This window comes from Caloenas nicobarica, chromosome 6 (genome assembly GCF_036013445.1).
Source record: "Caloenas nicobarica isolate bCalNic1 chromosome 6, bCalNic1.hap1, whole genome shotgun sequence".
Lineage (NCBI taxonomy): Eukaryota > Metazoa > Chordata > Aves > Columbiformes > Columbidae > Caloenas > Caloenas nicobarica.
Genome location: NC_088250.1, coordinates 19,446,572 through 19,466,697, shown reverse-complemented (window position 1 = coordinate 19,466,697; position 20,126 = coordinate 19,446,572). Strand labels below are relative to the sequence as shown.

Below are 20,126 nucleotides of genomic sequence, written 5' to 3'. Positions count from 1 at the left end.
CCAGAAGAAAAGGATTGCACTGGCCATCATGCTTCTGGCAATTCTGGAAGTCCCTGAAGAAAGTCTTTGCTCATCAGCACTTAAATCTATAAAAAAAATCTTCATCCAATTATTGTAGCAAGGTTCCTTGGATTTTTTTCCCCCAAAAGCTACCACGTAGCACTTGTGTTGGACTTTGTCTATCCTGAAGAGGCTGTCATTTTTATAAAAATATAAGGAATTATTTTAGGGTTTCTAAAACTAGTAGACTCTGAGTAGATGCTGAACCACACTACTTATACTTTTTCACATTAGACGAAAGATAGATGACCAAAAAAAAAAAAAAAAAAAAAAAAAATCAAACGACATGAGAGAGGCACAAACACTATTTAAGCATTTAGGTAGACACCTCTAACACTGCTGCTATGGATGGCTCCCCAGAACAGCAGGTCAAGCACCAATCACTTCGTAAGTTTCACTCAACTTGCAGCCTGTGCTCACTGTCTGCCTGCAAGCCGGGGACAGGAGAACTGTCCTACCAGACCTCACATCACCTGCTAGTCCAAAGGGGAGAATCTGACAGAAATCTTAAGATTTGCATTCTATTTTTCAGTAACCTTACAATTTCAAATCAGTTTAACTTCCTAATGAAGACACAGTTCACTGTCCAATTTTTCCCTTTTTCCAACAACCCTGATGTACCTTTTTACATAATGAAATGTTCTGACCTACATTGGATCAGGGATGAAAAATTTAATATCACGTAACACAGAAAGATAATGTTACCCGTCTAAGATTCTTCCCCTTTCATTTGGCAGGAAAACCCTGATGTTCAGAGCCTATGAAAATATCAAGCAGAAACTTCAAAAAGGTTAGAAACACACCACAAATCAACAAGAGAATTTTCTGCTACCAAAAAAGGAGTTTTGAAGAAACCATAGCTGCTGCAATAGCATGAACACAGGCCACATATTACTATCTAGTGTTTACTCAATGCTGATTTTTCAAACAATTTGTTTCTATGAAATAATTTTCTGAAGTTTTATGAGACGTTATTGCAGAAGAGAGGAACTTCCAAAAAGCTATAAAGCTGTTAAGTTTCTGTTCCGCCATTTATTTACTAGTACATACATATAAATAAATTGGTACGTAGTATAGCTAAGAAAAAACGTTAAGTGAACAGAAGATGGATTACCTTTGACTAGACTCTTGGTCTTGGTGAAAAATCAGAACTCTGATCACAAGATAATTTTCTTTGTGGTTTGCCGATTACTAACCTTAAAAATGTTCTAAAATTATCTGTTTCTTTACAATGTGCTTTCAGTTACTGGTTTTCAATTTTCAACACAACATTGCTGATAATATTACAATACCCCCTCCTCCTAAGAGAGGCCTTTAGAGCCCTTTTGCACCCCCGGGAAGACGCTGCCTTGCCCTGGGATGCGGCTCCAGCTGCCTTCCCCCCACACACCGCCAGCCGCAGGCCCAGCTTACCCGTCTAGTCGCTCCATCGAGACATTAAAACTAGTGGCGTACTGTACATATGAGACTGATTTATGCATTCAAACTGCATCACATGAGTAATCTGTTCCCTTACCAAAGATTTCTAAAAGGCTCTTTCTTCTTAAACATGCTGAATATTTCATTCTAGTTATGTGGAAATATTTCTATGCAGTGCTTGTACAATACAAAAATAATGCACTTTCCCATAATTATGCTTGGTCTGAAACAAAGAACAGCTATTTGTTCTCCAAAGCAACGTTTAAGACACAGAAAAAACAATGTAACCTCACACTGGTTTTATGGGTGAGATTTGAAGTTTCTTTGTGTTAAACTGGGGCTTAACTGATCAAATTCCGCCAAATTTAGCATGTCAATTTAAAACAAATTTGTTGCAAAGATATCTTTCTAGTCAATAAGTTTTTAGCTCTCTCAGACTGAAAACAAATTATTGTTTCTCATATTTTCCCTGCTCCAGTACAATAAATTAACTACATTCTAGTAAATAGCACTGCTGACGTACACAATTCTGTTAACCAACGTCACCCTGCTGGTACATGGCAAGAAAACAAAAAGCAGGAAGGCAAAAAACCCCAAACCAGCAACTACTACCACGTGCACAGGAATTCTGAAGAAAAAATTAAAAAACACACACCACCAAACAACAAAAACAAAACAAAAACCCCACCTTAAACAGAAAGAGATGAGAGAAAAGCGTAACTTCAGGTTTTTAGCTGACAAAGGCAGCGTTTCTCTCCAGCCAGGAGGGAATCTGGATGTTGCTAATGAGAACCAGATGAAGGGCCATGAAGAAGTAAGGAGCCCTTATGTGACGGTGACACACAAGCTTGAAAGGATGGCAATCTGCAACAAACTGCTGGTGTGCAGGCGGTGTGGGCAGCCCGAAGGCACTGCCCAGGCAGGCAGTGCCTGCTGCCCCGGCAGGCTCCTGGCATCACCCTTCCTGGGAATCCCACACTCCCTCTCCCAAATACGGCTTGATGTGCCCCTGACACACCACAACAGAGCAGAAATTGAGTAAGCCCTCCAGCCTGCAACAGCGAGGACCAAGTGCAGGGCAGACAAGAAGAGGCTCGTATGCCATCAGCTAATCATCCATATGGGGCTGCAGAGACATCTGTGTTGCACAAGAATGAGAACCACAGCTTACCTATCCAGACCCTACTAGTTTACACTGTGCCTCTGGACTTTATCAGTTCCCTTAGTTCATCAAACAGCAAGCCGTACATTCCCATCTACAGCAAGACTAGAAAAGCTGTGAAATATTTGTCTGAAATGGCAGCTGATTAGGAAGAACAGAATTAGGATGTATTTACCTTTTGAAGCATCTAGTTCCTCATATTATTCAACAACATTCAAATGAGGTAGTCACAATATCTTAGCGAGACAACACTACACTGACCACACAGGAGGAAAAAAAAACTTGATAATATCTAACACTTTAAAAAAAAAAGTACAGGGCTTCATTAAAAACAAATTATTAAATAATTCCGAATGTTCTTCTATTAATAACTGAAACTCTGTTGAGGTTAGTGAGCAAGACACTTGAAGAGTTAAGTAGCCAGTTTGGCCGGCAGGTACCTTTGCTCTGCTGGGCACACTTAGATCGCTCTCTCCAGTTCTAACAACGGCTACGGCAAGTCCCACAGTGACACCATAATGCTTCTGCATGAAGGAAAATACACACACATAGCAAAACTCCCCAATTACCTACTCAAAGAGTGCAACTGCATCCATGAATACTCAAAACAACTCACAGTGAAAACATACAGAGGGAAAAAATTATTTAAACAAGCATACAAACATCATTATTTTATTTCAGTATGGGACAAATCAACTATAAGGAAACACTCCCTCTCTTTCCATAGAACAAGAATGTGTATTTCTAAATGATCGATTAAATCATACACTAAATTATTCATTCTATGTAGCACACACATTAATGTCAGTCTGCAAATGTAATCAATACAGGAGAGGGGAGGGAATTTATTATTGTTTTTTATAAATATATACTGATTAGTTTAGGTTCAGCCCAAGCCATCTTTATTCACACTGAGCAGAACTTGACTGCAATTCATGGAATTTAAATCACAAACACAGTATGACCGAATTAAGAATTGTGCCCTTGGAAGGGACACACAAGTACTTTTAAAAGTCTTTTTTTTTTCTTCTCTCTCTTCCTACTTGCTTTCATACACAATCCAAGAAAAAAGAACAGGAAAACATGTGAAATGATAAGTGCAAGAGTCAGTAATTTACCAGTTAGCAGCTTAGAATGATGTTGGAATAAAAAAGCAAGCAAACAACAAAAAAAAAATCTTGGTAAAGTGATTGTTCTTAATGGTTTAGTGGTCTAAACATAGATGTGAAGTGTGAACATTAAAATAATCATATTCTTATCAAAGCCACTGCATGGGAAAAGAGACTGTATGAGTACAGCTACGTTTTATAATACTGTTCTGCATGGCTTTTAGCTTGCAGTTTTATCCTTTTCATATCCAAACACTACAGGATTATTGTTGAACCAGTACTGTAATCATTATTCAACTGTAACCTACTTTTAACTTTATTTATGGATTAGGAGATTACCTTGAAATTGCATATTTGCATATTTTTCCCCTTCCCTTGTAAAAGGGAAGTGGTAAACACGAAAAACTTGTAAACTTGTTCTACTAAAAGCTAGTAAAACAAGAAACCTGGCAAAATCATGGTATCTGGTTTTAAGAAATTCAGTATCAAGCTTCAGTGATTTTTCTCCCAGTTGTAACCAGTACGAACAGACTCCTCACTCCACTGGGGCCATACAAAGTGGTTGGAACACATCAGCAAATGGAGTTGGATTTATTTCACTTCACCATCAGCACAAGGGGGAGGAGGCTTGAGAAGAAATGCAGTTGCTAGGACAAATGGTCCCTAATTTGCAGTATTCCTCAGACGGATAAGTTACTAGACTAACGTCATGTGAAAGAATAGGAAAGCTGAGCTTGTATGCTCCTGTCTGGCTCTCCTGGCCGGAGAAGGAGGGGTGACTGCCCAAGGCAGCCTCTAATGTGCAGGACTTATCTGCAGCCACAGAGATTTTATCAGAGATTCAGCAGAGCCAGTAATTTTACAGTAATTTGCATGCAGGAGTTAAACAGTTGTCATGCACTCCCTACAAAAATAAAGCAATTTAATATAAAAATCAGTAATGACGTTGCTTCGTTATAGCCTAATGGGAAAAATGCCTCAGATAATTTTAAGTATACAGAAAGGCTGAAGAGACGTTATGTATTTACAAAGGTTATGTGGAACACGACAGGCCTATTGCATACTTAACACAACCAACACACAAAAAATCCATACTAGTTTTATCTACTTTATTGAACTTTCCACAAAAATCATCCTTTACTCAAGGCTACAGAAATTTGAGGAGGACACATCAGTATTTTCCACTAATTTCTATAGCACTGAATATCTGTTTTAACACAAGGAAAACAACTTAATATTGAAAAAAATCACAACGCAGTCATATACAAATTCTTCCCATTCACTTTGAAGTCAAAAGACATGTAAATAGAAGAAAAATACAGCAACAAGAGAGGAACAGAACACCATAGATGAGTTATTTCCAACAGAGATAGCCATTCGGGAGGTATCTGTGCAGTCATTAGTATAGCAGGGTCAGAATCGGAAAACCCTGTCTGCGTGTTATCAAAACCAGGGTTTGCTTTGGGGTTTTGTTTTAAACCGGGCAAACTAAAACTATTCCTTTTATGTCAAAATGTGTTCATACGGAACAAAACATCTCCTGCAGTCCAGACCACTTTACTGCAAGGCTTTTTTCTCTGTTGCAATATCATCATGTGCCATTAATTTGCTAGTTAAAGAAAAAAAATACTGAAGTCTAACATGTATTTATATCTACTTGTTAAAAAAAGTATGAGAAAAGCCTTCCATAATGGAGAAGGGAGGAGGAATGGAGGGGGTGGCAGACAAGAACAAGACACAAAAAAACCACCTTTTCCAAAGATTGTTCAAGGCAAAAGGGACATGTCATGTTAAACAGTAGTCAATAGCTGTATACAACCAGTAAACAAATTCAGCTCTATGAAAAAGAACTACATCACCATTTAGTGGTTGCAATTTAGATTATTCTAGCGTGTAATACTTTAATTGTATAAAACAAAGCTGATGTCACAAACACAAAAGAACTTCTTGCAAAGCAAGCACCACAAGTAATTTTTATGCTGCCACTGATGGCTGACAAGTGATGAGCACTTTGTTTGAATTTATATACTTACGCATCGAAGGCAACAGGTGGCTTATAAAAAGAAACCACTGGGAGCTTTTTAACTCTTCATTATCAAAATTTTTATAATATGTTTTATGATAATGACTAAACAACCTCTACAAATAAAAGTTCAACATATTAGCTATGAAGATGAACTATGGCTCAGAGAAAATTATCCATTATTTTGATAAAAGCAGAAACTGAGGTTCTGGATGCCATTGACTTGAGCTCTGCCTACACTCAGTGTTGTGTAATATGTGCACAAAGCACTCAATATTTAAACAGTACCTTGTGTTATATAAATTAAACCTATTTAAGAAAAGGAATTCTATATTTTCTTGCTGAATGTCTTTTCTATATCCATCTCAAACAATACCTGAATATTGTAGCACAGTAGAAAGGAAATTTTTACTTTCAAGTCTAAACCAGCTGAGTAATGTGTTTAAGTTGTTGCTTGATGTAATTTTGGGCCAAGAGTGGCATTACAGATATGTGTTGGGTTTGGGTTTTTTTTTTTCCTAAATATTGCACAGTCCAATGAACAGGTTTGTTTTCTTTAGTCACACAGAGTTATAAAAAAGAAAATTAAAATGTCTACAATACACAAAATGCAGGATAATATTTCACACTTGCATTTAAGTGTAAAAGACTTCCAGGCAAAATAAAATACACCATAAACACACAGATTTAAAAAAAAAAACAACCAACCAACAAAAACCCCAAACCTTAGAGTGGTATTGACTGATTTAGTTACATTAAAAAAAAAAAAATGGAAGATAACTTGAGAAGGCAAAAATGCAATAAGAATACCAAAACAATCTTTATATTCTGCCTTGTAATTAAACTATGAAATAACCATCAGCTTATGATTAAAACATTTTAGTGTTTCCTGTTTTGGACAGATTAAATACACATACCAAGATACTAGACTTTTTCCTCTGCATTGCAATTTTACCTTATCAGCCCTAACAATTAAAAAATATGACACATCAATATTTTTGTCTTGTACACTATATATATACACACACACCATTTCTATGGTGATGTTCACTGCATTAATCTTTCTGCTTTATGGCACTTCAGAGCAGTGCAGAGCAGCTCACCCCAGAGTCTCAGATTGCCTGTCTTTCAGAGTCCCTCTGCTTCTTTCCGTATTTTCTCTGAAAGCAAGCAATCCCTCTCAGGTAGCCTGCATTCTTGTAGCTATACATTCCCCTCCTTTGCAACTCTTTCACACACTTGACTTCCCATTACTACTGCTATTTAGGTTTGAGACATCAATTTTCACATTAAATTACCAAAGCTTGGTGGATAAAAATATTCAATAAGCCTCAAGGAACTGTTATCTCAGTAACAGCTATCTCGGTACTGAAATGCAAACCTATACTCAGCCATATTTTAAAAGTTTAACTAGTAAAGTGGGCTTGAGGTATGGAAACTTATCTGCCATCATTGTTATTGGGATAAAAACCTGTATGATGGAGTGGAGGAGGGGGAGAGAAGGAAGAAGATAGAGAGAAGGAAGGAAGAGGGGTGTTGTTTGATTTTAAAAAGAAAGCCCTCTAAATTAACTTTAACAGAAAAGAAATTAGCCATGTAATGGCTAAGGTTCTGAAGAATCTTGTTGCTCTTGTATCCAACAACAGACGAACCCCCACTTCAGCTGCAAAACTCAAAATAAGAACTGAAAGTAGCATTTCTGAGCTACTCCACAAGACCAAATAATTGGGTTGACAATTAACGCATTTTGTTAATTCTCTCAGGGCACTGAGGCTTCAGGATGTCATTTGAGGCTTGAGACCCTTGGCATCAATACTAAAACAACAGCTTTCAAAGCATCTCTAGCAACTACTGTGACATAAGCATCCAGTACTTAAATCCAGCCTAATGCTAATTTTGTTCTTTCATGTAAGGATAAAAATGCACACTGGAATACACTAAAAAATAGCTGGGAGAAACCTAGGAGTAGCAAATGCAAGAGTGACAACGTCCAAAGAGAAAGGAAAAAAAAAAAGGAGGAAAAAGAGACCATCAGAATTTCTGCTGAGATGACATTGATAACTGATTAATAAAAGATCACCTGTAAACCCAAGAAGAAAAGTAAAACTTCATCCTTAGCCAATGTGAATCTGGGCTTCATCAGGATGGAAGAGAAGTTTTGGAAAGCATACTAAAAAAATACCAAGTATCTTTGAAGGCTCACCAAAAGAAGTCAGCAGATTTCCACATCAATACTTCATCATTACAATAACAGCATAAAGGCACACCTGCAACCAAACACTGCATCTCACTAACATCTCCAGCATACACAACGCTCAAAAAGTCAGTTTTCCTCAGACTCCAGTGGACAACATGCAAGGTTTGAAAGAAAACATCTCTAAGCCTTGCAGGCTTGGAAGCAGAGGGTGGGGAGGAAGCAAAGAAAAGGATACCATTTGGATCACATATTTGCAGTGGCTGACTTTTTACAAACATTTTTTAATTTACGTATCAGCTAGAGCAGCACAAATGTTTGCTGAATTACATGTTAAATCTGATTAGAGAAATGACCTATTTTTAAAATAACCCAGCAAGAAGAATATGGTTATTTTTAAAACCCAAAAGTCCTCTTACTACATGGTTCTACAATCAGTTCCAAAAGCAAAGTAGCAGCGTATAGATGAGAAAAAGTGTTGGAGTATGGAGATGCTTCAGGTACCAAAAGACACACCTATCCAGCGTACAAGTTAGGCACAAAGTACGACTTGGGAAGGGGCAGACGCCTCTTTTTCTGTGAGTGACATTTTGAACATTGTGGAAACCAGGACTGCTGCAATAAACAGCAATTCGGAAAAAAAACAGAATCAAAGGCTTTTTCTGTCCATTTATTAAACAGTCTCATGGACTGAAAAAGGTTGTGTCTGAACACTGAACAGAGCTTTTGCGTGGATGTGACTCCTACAGCAGTTCCTCTGGTACAGGCTGACACACTGCTTGGGTTTCTAATGTGCAGTAAACTGTCACCAGCAACTTTTAAGCACTTGTGGGACTACAGGCAAAGAAAAAGGGAGCACTCTAAACTCACACCCCAAGGATCCTGGACAGATTTGCTTGACACACACAAAAAATAATTATATTCTAATTAAGTCTTAAAATTACATATTGTAACTAAGCTAGGAACCTTGTTTAGTTTGTCTAGGATAAGTAACTTACAGCCAGAATAAGATATCCAGAGCCAGCTTCCTCCTGGCCTTCATTTGCAGTATTTACTCCATTGTTCAGTACACAGCAGAATCACATACATACATCAGGGAAATGCCAATACAAGAAATCCAGATGATTAGGTATTCATACATTTTGAGGGCCTAAAGACGTAACAGAGCATGAAGTATATTCAAAATAACTTTCAAGTATTAAGCTAACTATAAATGTAAATACAATGAACATATGTCCAACAGTATGCGCACATTTGTTTTAGGAATATGAATTGAACACAAGCCCATGAGATGGCAACGTTCTTTTTTTATAAAATAAAATAAGCCAGCACAAAAGAGTGCTCACCCGCTGCTCTTCTTCACAAGCACTTCAAATATATTTTATCCCTTCTTCAACTAGATTACTGTCATTCCAGATTTTTTGCTTAAAATTCTTAGACTTTAGTTCCTATTTAAAGAGAAGAAGAGAAAAATCTTCAGAGTAACTTGGTCTCTTGCCTCAAGGCACTAAAAGCAATCCTACTTGCCCCTCTAGCAGGAGCCGAAGCGCTGGTTCCTCTCAGCAGAAGACCAGCACCCCCACAGATGATGCACCAAAATCACTTGCACAAGTGCTCCTCGTCTATTTCAATATGAAGTCACTTCATTTCACATCAGCCTCAGCAATAGTTAAATCAGCTCATTTGATATTGATACGGTCACATACTCACTTGCCATACTCAGCCCTGGAGCAATGAGGGGCAGGGACACCAGCAGTTAACTCCTGCTGCTGTTTGCAAACCCAGCCCAGGCCTGTGCCCTCAGCTGTGTGAGGCAGTGTGGCCATCTGTGTATACCTTAGGAAACTGAGAAGTGCTTCTAAGAGCCTATTTCAAAGTTTTCATTAAAACCAAACCAAACCCAACAAAAATCCTAACAACTCCCTGCCTCTTTTGAGGAATGTACTCTTGAGAAAGCAACTTTCTGAAAGGGAAGCTATAATATTCTCAGTCTCCAGACCACTCACCTTTCTTATGCAATCACTGCAGCTAATTAAAGTGATGATGACAAACGTCCAGCCACTTATGCTTTTCTGTTCCCAAATTCTTCTTTTTGATTTTACATTTTTCTGATGTGGCGTTCCTCCAACCAACGGAAAACAGGCTTTCACATTTCGTATTACAACCAGAAAAAAAAAGGGGGCAGTATTTTTCCCTTCAAGCTTTCCAGGAAGTTCATAAATAATTTCTTCTTTGTTGTGCCATAAAGTATTGAACTATCACTGTCTTAAATCCAGGATATCCTGCACCATCACTAAAGACACCCACTCAAGCAGGTAAACATGTTTCAAAAACAGTCACCTGAACACCCCCTAACACTATCACATATTGATAATTTCTTTAAAGCATTACAGAGAAAAACTTAAGCGTAATCTGTATTGCCTAAATAGCAATTATACACTCCCACATGACACATAGAACTATAATAAAAGTAGTTGTAGGTCAAATAATAGCAATGACTTGGTAAAGATAACCTGCTTGGTCTTTATTCTCAGGGGAGGGGGGGGTTTACTGGTCAAGTACTTTATGACTCACAGTACAGTATATTAGAAATTTTCTATGTATTCTTTAGAAATGAGAGATTGCCCTTGTAGCTCAGTAGGCAGCTCTCCTGTTTCTGGCCTACGAGGTCATAGCTTTAAGTCCCTGCTGAGGAAACTTAACAAGTTCCATCTATAAATAGAATGGCATCAGATGCTGCTACTCTAGCAAGGGTGGTGGCCTTTCGATAAGAAGTTTTTATGTTTTCAACTGCTCAGATAAGAAAAAGAAATTGGACATAGTAAGGCACGGGATATTAGGCTAAAGATGAATGACAGTAGGCTCCAAAATTCACGGTAACTTCAGTTAGCAGGAGACTTGCAATTCTACCATTATCAAACTGCAATAAAGGTTAGAGAAGAATGCAAGAGCAATCATTTTCCTTCTCAATGAGCATAAGTAATTAACTCAAATTACAAACTTTACAATATTTCAGACTGAAAAGAAACCTCCTAGGTGCTGTACAATCAAAATTCAACTTGTGACATCAAAAAGCAACCTCCATGTTGGGCAAACTCTGGAGTTTTTTATTAGTAACAGAAACGTTTGAATATTCACAACTCTCATCTTACTCTTTCTGAAGAAGTATATCCTTGAGAGACATTTATTTAATTATCAGGGATTAAAATGATACCACTCTGCAATGTATAAATTTTTGTTCCTCATACCCATATATTTGGGAGGCTAATTTAGCTCTCAGAGTAACAATTACTTGTGACGAATCTAAGAATAAAGCCTATTTAAACCCTTAACTGAGTTTATTTGTGCTTTAAACTGTAGTTACCTGGCCATAGAAGAATATGGATTAAAGCTCAGGTATCCCTTTCACTCAGCCTGGCGATGTAATTTACTGTTCAATAAAGACAAAGGCTAACTCACTAGAGCGCTGACAATTTTCCAGCACCTTTTCCACAATCTGCACCCACGTGCCCAGGAAAACAAATTCACTCCTCTGTGGGAGACAAAGCTGCAAACAGCATACTGAACACAGTTTTGAAGTACAAACCCATGTTTTGTTCATATACGCACATTAAAAGGAAATAAATACCAGCAATAAAACAAGAGATGAGGGTGATTTTACAGTGTGACTACATCTAGAAGACACCAATATTATGTGAGAATGACAGGTCTCACAAAACTCCGCAATAGTTTAGCTTAAGAGGTTATTGTCCTTGCTATAGTAATCATATTTGCCTAAGTGAAAAATCTGGTTAGTTAAAAGTTTTCCACATCTGCCCAAATTAAGCTAGTTGATCCTGCACTGGCACTGCTCTACTGAACAGGATGCAGGTGTAGAAAGTCTCTATTGCATGTTTAGGTTTAGTGGTAACACTGGTTGAAGTTGCACATCAGAAGATTCACGAGAATCCCATCCAGGTCCTTTAATGCCAGTACCACCACTTTGGTCAATAACGTACTACTATTCAAAACATATATGAGGTTCTTTCCCGCTCTTCCGATGCTTCTACAAAGTAGACTACTGGTTTACAGCACCAGCCTTCATCCTAGGGCTGCTTCCCACATCATTGTATTGAAGAGCAGGCACATGAGAAAGAGCCGCGGTACCACACAATGGGATGCCCGGTCTCACCCCTAATCTACTTCCAATTTCACTTGTATCCATGTCTCTGCTACCGGATGCTGCACAAATGCTTACTCCAATTCTATATGGTTATTTCTCAAGAAGCTTCATTAAGCAGATGACTGTATGAAAGTTTTTCTCTACCAACACTTTTTCTGAGCAAAATAATGGCTGTGCTTCCATTCTTGGAACCAGAGACAAAAATCCAAAAGCACAAGACAGCACTAGTTCTCCAAGATGGCTTTAGGCTAGTACATGACACTAATGACGTCTGCATGTGTTTCCCCACAACAAACCTTTTGGCAAGGCAGTACTTCTTGAAAATTGGTCTTCCATGACTCATTGCCCCTTCCAAATCCTCTTTTATTGGGCATTTTGTGGGGTGTTTTTTTGCCTCAAACTGACTTCTCTGGCCAAAAGAAAAAAATTATTCAAATGTGCTTCCTTTTGGCTGCTTCGTGTTATTTAAAAGGGGGAGGAAGACCTGTATGCATAAAGAATTCCTCTACACAACATTGTTGTTTGCTTCAGAACTTCATCTGTTTTCAGAGGCACTTCCCCCAGTTTTTTTCATGATCACAGGGAATGTGGTACCGTGTCAAGAGGGTTGCAAAGGCCTGATCAGATTCAGCCAGTGGCTGTGCATTCTATTTCTGCTTGCAGGTACAAAATCGCTGTAAGGAGGAGAGGAGAAATCTATCACGATGCTGCTTCTGCTCCTATCATCTACACAAAGAAATGGTCTGAAGTAAAATAAAGCTAAACAGCCTCTGAAAAATCGTCCCTCAGTTATGGTGATGATTTTGCTAAAACAGGTAGAGGAATACCACTTTCACAACTTTGTGATCAAAAAATCTCTACGCAAAGCCTTATCCAGAACCAAAACACTTTACCTTATTTTGCAAATTTTTAAAAGAAGCATTAGTTAATATAATAATTTTTTTCACATAGCTGCGACTGCCTCTTTATTTTGAAAACTTTAACAACTTATGGTGTTAATATAGAGAAGCCAGTGAAAGCTAACTGGAAGTTTAGCAGAACTGTGAGCTATCCCAAATATTTACTAAACATTTAGTTACTCTAACAACAAACAAGAAGATAAAAATCTCAATGAGAACTATTATTTACTCGATAGCACACAGAAATACATCTTGATTGTGTAACATTAACAGGTTCACTATATGCAAACTACTTTTAAACTTTGGTAGTTTAGCGCTGAAAGGTTTGTATTTGTAAAAGAGGAACCCTAACTTTTCTCTCTTTTAACAGATGGCAATTACGTTTAGTAATATAAAACAAAACAAAAATATCTTCAAAAAATTGAGTCAAAATATGTTGAAGATAAAATTTTGTAAGACAATTATGTTTACATAATTTCAAGGTGAATTTTGACACATTATATAGATGGAAAAATAGCTTCAGATATTACCAGTGACACAGCCAAGCTACAGCTGCATAAACAGAGCCACTTTGATTCCCAGTGCACAGAACGCACATGTTGAAGGGATGAGATGCGACCCATGCTTTGTTCACTGAAATGCTAGTGCCACGGAGTGCGGCTGAGCGATAACATCATATGCTGCCTCTCTGTAGCAGCCAGCTTCCAGGAGCAGCAATCAACAGGTGTGATTTCTTCTTAGACAACATGAAAAAAAACAAAAAAGCATCGTGCCTCAAGTATATAAAATCTACAGAATGATTAGCATCTTTATAAAGAAAATACACACATTTTTATAGAAAGTAAAAAAATAAAGTCAGAACAGTCGGTCTTATTCAGTTAAATAACCTTGTTATCACTAGTTTGACTTTTACAGGCAAATCAAAACACTGGCACTATTAGTGCAAATTCCTAAAAACCCTCATGAAGATAAAAAATAAAGGCAAGTCAACTTGATTTTAAACACTGGGCAAAAATCATTATGGGTATTGTCAAACTCAATTTTGATTAGTCTTTATCTCAAGCAAGAAAAATCTACACTCAGCTCACATGATTCATATCTGTCCAAGCTTTAAATGAAGCCAAATTGGTTTAGAAGTTACCTAAAACCCTGAAGGAGGCAGAACCAGAGGGTATGCTGAACATTTCCAGTTATTACAGCCATAAAACTGGAATAGAAGCAATTCCAGCTTTTTAGGAACAAATGCACATTGGTCACACCAGTCATCTCTATACGACCGCAAGGGATGTTTACCTAGCTTCACGGTTCTTTCACTCTTGTCACAAAGGATGACATTTCACGGATTATCAGTGACCAAACTCCCTATCCTGCCCCCAAAAGGCAGCTACAACCCCTCTGCTGTGGGCTCCGGGCACTTCCAGGCAGAGGAGCAAAGCAGGCGCTGCCCAGCCCTGCCCGTGCCCCCCGCACCGTGTCACTGCGTGCAGCTCACACGTTCCTCTGCCATACTGGCAGACCAGGCCATGGAATGCAGGTGAGCTCTCCATTTCTTCCACAAAAGCCAATGTTGCCTGCCCTACTTTCAAACATTGGGCATTGAACCCTAAGTTTTTCTATTTATCAATATTAAAAAGGCGTATTTGATAGCAAAGTACTTATATAGACAAATTTCCTTCCAATTTCTGTAACTTTGAAGAGAAAGACTGGATTTCATTAAAGAAACTAAAAATAAGAGAAAAACATGGAACATATTTTCCAGAAAACTAGGACTGCAGCATATCAGTGGGAAGAGAAACTCAAAACATTAAGGATTCTGGCTGCTTAACATCCAGTGCATTCAAAAACTCGACAGAGCTGTAGCAGGGACTAAATACTGACATCTACCATTTTCTTGACTGAAGCATTATTTAAGAGTAAATTTACACTTGTTACAAGGTTGCCATTTTTAGTCCACCATACAAAGAAAGTAATTTTCTACAAGTACTTGTGACTGATCTGCCATAAAAGTTGAAAGGGTGGTTAAAATCATGCAACTTGGGAAGAAACGCTATTACAATCTTCAAACAGCCTGCCTTCTGCCACCACAAAAAACAGTTGCCTCAGTTAAAACCGTAATACACCCAAAACACAGAACTGTCAGAAATGTTTCAAATTAAACAGTGAAACTTGGAAGACGAACAATACTGTAACTACTTTAAAGCGTGTGTCAGGTTACTATGGTACTAATGTTGTAGACACCACTACCCAGGACAGAAAAGTTTTAAAATTAAATTCCCCATTCACTCAGCCAGTAAGTAAGCAAGTATATCTGTTTGAGGTTTTCATAATTGGATTTGGACAAAAATAAAATATACCTCTACCCCTAAGAAACTGGGATAACCTCCGATTTTTTTTTTAATAATAGTAGATTCAGATCAAATAGTTTATTTTAAATATCAGTAGTTCCCTTTCAGTTTGCCCACTTTAACAGAAAAAACTCTATAGCAAGTATCAAAACCCAACAATGCATTGCTTTGTTCTCTACAGGAAAAACTTATTCACCTTGTTTGTCGAGCTCAGAGAATCTACTTCATACAGTTACTAATGATGTCTAAAAATACAGTGGTCCTCAACACAAACTTACCTCTCTTTTACTTATTACTCTACCACATGCTGTTGTCACACATGTTGCTGCTTCTTTAGATATATTAAAATACACCTTAGACATAAAAAAAAAGTTTTCATTGATTTAATGAACACCCTGTCTCCCAGGGAAAGTAACAGTGTATATACAATATGGAAATTTGAGGGTTGGAAACCCACAACCATTTAAATGTGGGGGTACTCTCCTTTTTTAAATGAAGTAAGGAAAGTAGAGAATTAGCCAGACAGAAATAAATCTTGTTTCTCCTCAGCTTTATACCATGCAAGAAATAGCCTAGATAAACACCACACAGAACTTCCACAGTTCCAAAAGAAATGTAATTATAACTACTTTGAGAGTGCTACAGCTGCAGCTCACCTGTGTGCCCTGCAGTGGATAAACTGATAGGCAACAATCTTCTTCAAAAATCACCTCATAATGCAAAGAGGTAACAACAGTGAATTCTGTTATGGCAGCTAAAAAAAACCCCACAGACAAACCTTTCATCCTAAAGGAAACACAGTTCAACACATTCTCAATGAATTAAGAGAACAGGATCAAAACCTCTAGCCTAGGACTGCAAAATACCTTCAGTTAGACTCCCAAAGTTTGGCTCACCCTTGTCAACGAAAGCTCTCCATTCCTAGCTAGCCACTTCCTTGCCTATCATTACCTTAATTAATACAACTTGAGTGACTTAATTCTCAAACTGCTTTTTGCAAAAATACCAGGTGAACCAAGCTAAATCAAAGCCTAACAAGCCTTTCTTCAACATACTCAGGCACACAGACCTTGAAGTCTCCCGCACAAACCCCACGGTGACCAGCTGCTGACATTCTGCCTGGCATCCAGAAATAAGAAAAGGCCACTTCTCTGACTGGCTCTGCTTCACCTGCCAGCCATTAGCATGGGCAGCAGCAGTGCACACAAGAGCAAAGACAAAGAGCAGCAGTTTCAGTGCTCCAAGGTGAAAATTTGTTCCAGATCAACTCAAAACCTGAGTGAAAACAAATGCTAATGTTTTCATGCTTTGAAAAAGCATGGTCCCCAGATCACTTCCTAGTGTATCTCTTCTCAAGAATATTTTATCATTCTCATCTTCTCTTAATCTTCAGCAACACCTCCTCTCCAGCCTGCTGGCATACAAAGCTCCATCTTCCAGTGCACTCCCTGCTCCCCTTCTGTGGGAGCAACCCATCTGGGTTATTTTCCAGCCAGCTTCTGTGCGAGTACAGGCATGCAGTGCCCGCCCGCCAGGTTGAGCACCGCCGGCCAGCCACAGGGCGCTGCTTCCTAGAGACACACAGCTCATTGAGAACTTGGACCAAGCCCTGCTGAAGGGCAACAAAGCAGCTTCATTCCCTCAGGATCCGGAAGGTTTAAGGATTTACAAAAACAGTTTAGGTACCTCCTATAATCTGACAGAAACCATGCAAACTCCAGGTATGCCACGGGCTCATAAAAAGGGATTTTTAGATTGGAAATAATTTTGACAGGTGGGTGGGTGTAAAAACATTACCACATATTAAAAAGGCTTATACATTTTTATAACATAAGTTGGCATGGTATGTTGAAAACTCCAGTGAGTTATAGTTTTAACTAGAGTTTGTACTGTGTCAGCAATAGATTTCTTTAATTTACTAGAGGGCTATTGCCTGCTTTTAGTGCCAAATCTTCATTTTTACAGTACTGTGGGGAAAAGAAAGTAGAACTAATATGCACTTTGCAGGGGAAAAAAAAAGTAGGTTTACATCTCTCAACCACAAAATTTTGCATTAGGTTTTTATTACTATTAGCCCTAAGTAATATTTTGAAAGATCTTTGTGTTTACTGGGCAATCAACACACAGAATTTCTACTTCAGTTCATCACTAGTTTGCATTTTAGCTAAAACATCTAGCAAGAGCAGCATAAGAGGCAGGGTTAAGATCTTAAAAAGAAAAAGGAAAAAAGTGCATTTTAAAAAGTTATTTCGTTATCTTTTTTTGCTCCCAAAGAAGAAAAACAGCACTTTGCAATCATTACATTTCAGAATCCTTGAAAGAAAATGAAACATAACAAGTAAATGCAAGACTAGATTAGAAGAAACAGATGTTAGTACAAAGTATAATAAGTATCCAAATGGCGTAAATACCCACAACAGTCCCATTCCTCCTTCAATCCCCAAAGAAAAATATTAATACAAATGGTGTTAACCCTTATAATAGCTACCTAAAACAAATGTTTAAGATTATTCAACATATAGATTAAAAAGCACCTTCTCCACTGGCTACTGTATCAATCTGTTCCTTAATAAGCATTTATGATACACGTATCAAAACAGAGCAAGTACAGAGAGTTTATCACTTGTGCTCAATTGACACCAGGTAAAACCCTAATTACAATCCCAGGATAGCAATGGATTTGGAAAAGCTAATCCCCCCTCTTTTTTTCTAGGGACACCGTAGCAATGGTTCTTGGGTAGTTACAAATATTTGAAATACATCTATGTATTAGCACAGCCTTCACACATTGAACTAGATCCTAAAATGATGCACAAGTTCAAAAGACTTACTTCACTCTAGCCAGTAAGGATCTGGCCTTGTCTTTTCAAAATGTGTTCATTTTAAATACTATTTATTAACTGCTTAGCTACAATCAATAGCCCATAGTTTTCTATTCTACTGAAAGCATGCGTCAAACAACATTAACAGATAATAGTAGTACTAGATATAAAATATAAATAAGGTCAAGTTTTCAAAGGAGAAGTAATGCTACACACACACACACAGACAGTTCTAAATGGCTTCCAGGTACTAGAATACCTTAAAAAAGGCCAATGTTCCCAAAAGCATGTCCTGTTTTTCAACAGTATAAGCCTAGGAACACAATAGCTTTCCCCACAAAGTCTGTCTCACTTGGTACGGAGTGGAGGTACTCTGTTTTCAACCAAGTCAGGATCTAAGTATTCTTGATGCATAATAAATTGCATTTGGCTGAGGTAGCACACTTATGTATTCACCAAGTACACAGACTGTAGAGGCACAACAGTTCTCTGGTCTGTATAAACACGCTTCAAAAAACAAGCTCATGGGAACAAGGGTTCTAAGCATCTAAATCAGTACTAAAAGATAGTAATTTTCTGTGCATTTGAGTTTTGTTTTAGAAACACCCTGTCCACAAAAAAAATTTTTCTCCAATCACGAAATTAAAAGTATTTATATTTTTTATTTTGTTCTATTGTTTCATCACTTACTGTATAATAATGGCCAGCCAAGAGGTGTCCAGTTTCCTCAAATCTGCACAAACATTGTTATGCTCAATCTTTTCAGACCAGAACCCTTTTTCAAGAGTCAAAGTGTATTGCAAACAACATACGCTTTCAATAAGCTTTTGAGTGGCAAGTTTGTAAGTGCTGTTAATGTGACTCTGAAGGCCAGTTCTGTATTGTGGTAACAGGTGATGAAAGAAGAATCAAAGCCATTGATTTGAGAAATGTTCAGAATTCACAGAGGTTGGGGGCGAGGGGTGTTCTCAAGACTCAGTACAAATCACACAGAAATCAGGAAAAGGAAAGAAGCGCGGCTTGCCCTGTGAGGAACAGAATCCCAGAGTCTGCTACTAATTCCGTATTTTCATTTTCTACTTCCATTTCAGCCTTTTATTATCACATTTCATTCACTCTATAAAACTAAACACATCAACTGCCATGCACTGCTGGCAAAAGAAAACAACAAACCATTACTGCAGACTTCCAAAATCCCAGTTGCCTTTCAAGTCTTCAGCACAATGAAGACAGACATACCTGTTATATAACAGAGGATGGGGATTTTCTTGATTGGAAAAACTCAAAGCCTGATGACTTTGAATTGAATAGTAAAAGTTAAAATTGTAATGGATATTTGTTCCACAGTTCTTAATTAGAGTAAAACAATGCAGTCTTTAAGCTATAGAGAGAACATATAAATAAGTTTACATACGCATCAGATGAAAGATCCCATCACAGGCATTAATATGAGACAAGAAGGAATTTCCTAAGCCTTGGCCAGTGTGGGCTCCTTTCACAAGGCCAGCAATATCCACCACATTCAGAAAGGCTGGAATTTTGCTGAAATATAAAAGTTGAAAGTTTCATTACTGAAGCATATTAGCCAAAACTTTTGGCACGGAATTAAATTCAGAACATGAAAATCCCAACATTTCTTTTTTTCTAGAACAAGTTATACATGACAGTAGCTTTCTTCCTTATTTAATGTGTAGTGTATAAAAGAAAATAGTCCCCCCCTCTCATGTAAAACATCAACCACTTTTAATTTCTCTGTCATTATTAATGTAAAATAAACTAGTTTCTATGTGTGGAATCATACTGATAACTATACAAATAATCAACCAGGTCTGGAACACTGAGTCATGAAGTCAGGCATCTGTAGTGAGCAGTTTTCATGGTACCAAAGAGATAAGACACACAAATGGCCATTGCACTCTGCTGTCACACAC

General features: G+C 37.9%; 1 protein-coding gene across 1 annotated transcript in view; it reads right to left on the bottom strand.

The window, feature by feature from the left end:
• The window catches only part of OLA1 (Obg like ATPase 1), a 101,317-nt gene that overhangs the window by 69,280 nt on the left and 11,911 nt on the right, over positions 1–20,126 (bottom strand). The window contains exon 4 of the mRNA XM_065638246.1: positions 19,610–19,737. Within this exon, the coding sequence (XP_065494318.1) occupies positions 19,610–19,737 (128 nt within the window). The remainder of the gene's footprint in view (positions 1–19,609; positions 19,738–20,126) is intronic.